This window comes from Silene latifolia, chromosome 10, assembly GCF_048544455.1.
Source record: "Silene latifolia isolate original U9 population chromosome 10, ASM4854445v1, whole genome shotgun sequence".
NCBI classification, from domain to species: Eukaryota; Viridiplantae; Streptophyta; class Magnoliopsida; order Caryophyllales; family Caryophyllaceae; genus Silene; species Silene latifolia.
Window position 1 is genome coordinate 12,581,900 of NC_133535.1, and position 3,311 is coordinate 12,585,210.

The following is a 3,311-nucleotide window of genomic DNA, read 5'->3' on the forward strand; positions in this document are numbered from 1 at the left end:
GCCGTCACAATTTCAGCCTCGCTTAACCATCGAGTCGATTATTCTACGGAATTTCATTTTTTTTTTTTTTTGCAAAAAAGACATATTATCTCATTGTAAATGTAAATTATTTGTGTATCGAGTCGATTCGTATTAAAAGAGCTCTATACTTCTTTAAATAGAACTAGTAAAATCATCATTGTCCATTGATTAAAGACGCAACCACAATTTACAACCGCTACTGTCTCACTACTCCACGACAGGCTCGACATCTACCAAGCCTCCTCATATATATTTTTTTATTTTTTTTGGTGCGAAAGACTCTTCATATATTGTAATGTCTTTACGACTCATCTTACATTAGGTTTAAAAAACTACCAATTATTTAACGTAAGGAAACGTGCCTTGGGCATCAAGTAACCCAATGTCTATAAATACGTCCTGCAATCCACAAAAAAAAAACATAAGAATTTCTATATTTAACCTTTAATAAATAAATAATACGAGTACTAATTCCAAAACCCTAAAACTAAAAGCGAACCATGGCACAAGAGCGCGAACAAATTACTTTTTCGGATCTTCCTTCGGATCTTCTGCCTCTTAAGGTTCACGTGATTTTTTTTATACTATTTTCGTTTCAGTCATTTGTTTACCTTTTTATTTTTTACGAATAATAATTTTTATACGTATTTCTTTTCCCTTTTTCATTGTGTGTGAAATATTTAGTTTAACATAGAAAATTTGTGTTTTTTTTGGGGCTTTAGTTGTCAGATTTCATGCGTAAGGATGCCAAGAAAGATCTTGCCCAAGGTAAATAATCCCCTGATTAACATCATATTCGTCCTTATGACTTTTTTATACTGAATTTTTTTTCTTGTTTTTTTCTTTTCAGTTTTAGTCTTTACGTCTTCAATTAATTGAGATTGTAATCTGAAATTGTCATATGTATGGCTAAATTGAATGGTCTGAGATTTTGTTGCTGAAAATTGCATGTTAAATTGAAATATAGAATGTGGATGTTGTTAAGAGGGAGCAATTTTCTAATTACAAGTTCGATTCTTGTGCACGACATTTTTTGGGTGACAACGAATTTATGGTTAGGGTTAGAGGCTAGCAGGGGCCCTCGGCCCCTCGCCCTTCTGGCAGTTGAGATTTTTGAACTTTTTAGTTAAATTTTTCAAAATTTTTTTCCAGTGTACGTATATTATTAATTTTCCAATCAAGTTGAATTGCAACATATGATGTTCGAGTTTTAATTTTTCATGCCGCTTGTTATGCTTAATTTAGGGTCTGGGAGTGAGTTCCGGCAAAGCAAGAATGTGGAGGCGATCTGCTCGGACATGTTGAGCTTTGGTATCTTCCCTGTCGAAGATGTTCCCCGCGTAACCATTGAGAGGACCGGAAATGTACTCTTTCTACCGTGCTTGTTGTTAAACGCTTCATGTACTATTTCTGTCCCTTTTTGATTAAATTGCCCTGCCTTGATTGTCTTCCAGGAAAAGGTTATCATCTCGAAACCTTATGTGTTCAAGAGCCCATATTCCGAGACTTATGTCATATTGGGCGCTGCCAATAATGTATCAAAGGAGGAGGAAGAAGTCGATGAAACTGGAATAAATCATCGCGACATTGAGTTGGTCATGGTGCAAGCTAGAGTCTCTAGGAGCAAGGCCGTTAAGGCACTCAAGGCTCACGATAGTGACTTGGTTTCTGCCATAATGGAACTCACTGATTAGCTTGGCTTCTCTCCATTATCTTTTACCTCTTTTTCTTTAGAGTGCCATGTAAAGCTCTAGTTACCATCATCCCTCATTGAATCATACTCGGTGTGTCCCGCTTAATTATTGTCCTTTACTTTTTGGACACTATTTATAAAGGAAGAGAATACTTCAAATAATTTCCAATGCATAACACAAAATATAGTCATGAGGGATCTTATTTGATTTGTCTTAATGTGTACGCTAAAAATATTAATTTTTTATAATTTTCACACTTAAAACTAAAGATATTTACGAAATAAAATGAGCATCGACAAACGTGCTGATAACATATAACAAAAAGAGCAATATAAGATGGGATGTGAATCTTTTAGCTCATTCTTCCCTGATATTAGAGTTCTATTGGGTTTGGTAACATGGGTTATGCGTAGGTAGAGCTAGCAAAAGGTGACCCGATTCAAACTGTCCGTAATCCAGTTTCAATAAAACCCGAAACTTGGATGAATCGAAATCTATTCGAGGCTAAACTGATAACCTAGCCTTACTTTTCCCAACCCAAACCCGCAATCAGATGTTGACTCAACCCATATTGGATGACTCGATAAGGAATTAGCTTATAATGGAGCAAATAAGATCAATTTGACATTTATTTTAGTTGTCTTAACCTAAAATTAAAATTTATACACTTATACACTGTTTTAATATGAAATTACTCATCCAAAATTAAATAAGATAAATATGAGGACTAACTGAACCAGTATTGATTCAAAACCAACCCGACTTGTAAAAATCAGTGGCATCATGAACGAGACCTGTTTTGGTAAAAATTTACCGATTACGAATATTTTTATGTGAGTGATAATGATTAATCTAATGCCAATTATGTTTTAAATGCGACGATAGAGATGATGGAATAAAGACAAATAAAAAAGAAGGACACGGAGAATTTTTGGTGACGCGGAAAACCCAGTGGGGGAACAACCGCGGGAGGAGTCGGAATCCCACCAACTTATGCACTATAATCGAGGTTTAGTAAGCAAGTAAGGAAATACAATTTTTATGTTGCTCAATAATTATCGCTAATTGCTGATGGATTTTTTAGAGACCACCGTTGCTCGTTGATATGGAGAATGCCCTTTGTTTGATGTCCTTCTCATTCTTATATAGCTGCTAGAAGTTGGACTAGGGTTGCTGGACTTCTCCCTCAGTCTGCTCCTGGAATCTCGGACTGTTACCATGAAGATAAGTAACAGTTGTTGAAAAAGTCCAAGCCCAATATCTCCCTCCCTTTGTACGTGGGTTTCTATGATGGCCCAGCTTTGTGTTTGTTGTTACTTTAATCTTGTGGCCTTGAATGTGCCACCTTAGCAATCCCCCTCTCCCTTCTTCTACCAACCGCTATGCTACACGTGGCCATGCTTTTGCTATTTCTTTCTGCTGACAACACGATGCCACGTCAGGATATTTAAATGATATTTTTATCCCTAACAATTGCCCCCAAATTTCCGTCTCAAATATTTTTAGGCGGGAATTTCTGTTTGCGATGCGGAGAACTGACGAAGCTGGGCAGTTATACAACTCCCCACTTGTGACAAACTGCCGCCACTTTCCCAC

General features: G+C 36.5%; 1 protein-coding gene across 1 annotated transcript; it reads left to right on the forward strand.

Annotated features, from left to right (window-relative positions):
- The first annotated feature begins 462 nt into the window (after positions 1-462).
- On the forward strand, positions 463-1,833 carry LOC141607305 (nascent polypeptide-associated complex subunit alpha-like protein 2). The gene is made up of 4 exons (XM_074426660.1): positions 463-584; positions 744-789; positions 1,267-1,385; positions 1,476-1,833. Exons 1-4 carry the CDS (start codon positions 522-524, stop codon positions 1,713-1,715), a joined length of 468 nt encoding a protein of 155 aa, XP_074282761.1. The 5' UTR covers positions 463-521; the 3' UTR covers positions 1,716-1,833.
- The last annotated feature ends 1,478 nt before the right edge of the window (positions 1,834-3,311 follow it).

Coding starts and splice junctions, on each gene's coding strand:
- LOC141607305 (XM_074426660.1), top strand. CDS start 522: ATGGCACAAGAGCGCGAACAAATTACTTTTTCGGATCTTCCTTCGGAT. Junction 585..743: donor CGGATCTTCTGCCTCTTAAG/GTTCACGTGATT, acceptor TTGGGGCTTTAG/TTGTCAGATTTCATGCGTAA. Junction 1,386..1,475: donor CCATTGAGAGGACCGGAAAT/GTACTCTTTCTA, acceptor ATTGTCTTCCAG/GAAAAGGTTATCATCTCGAA.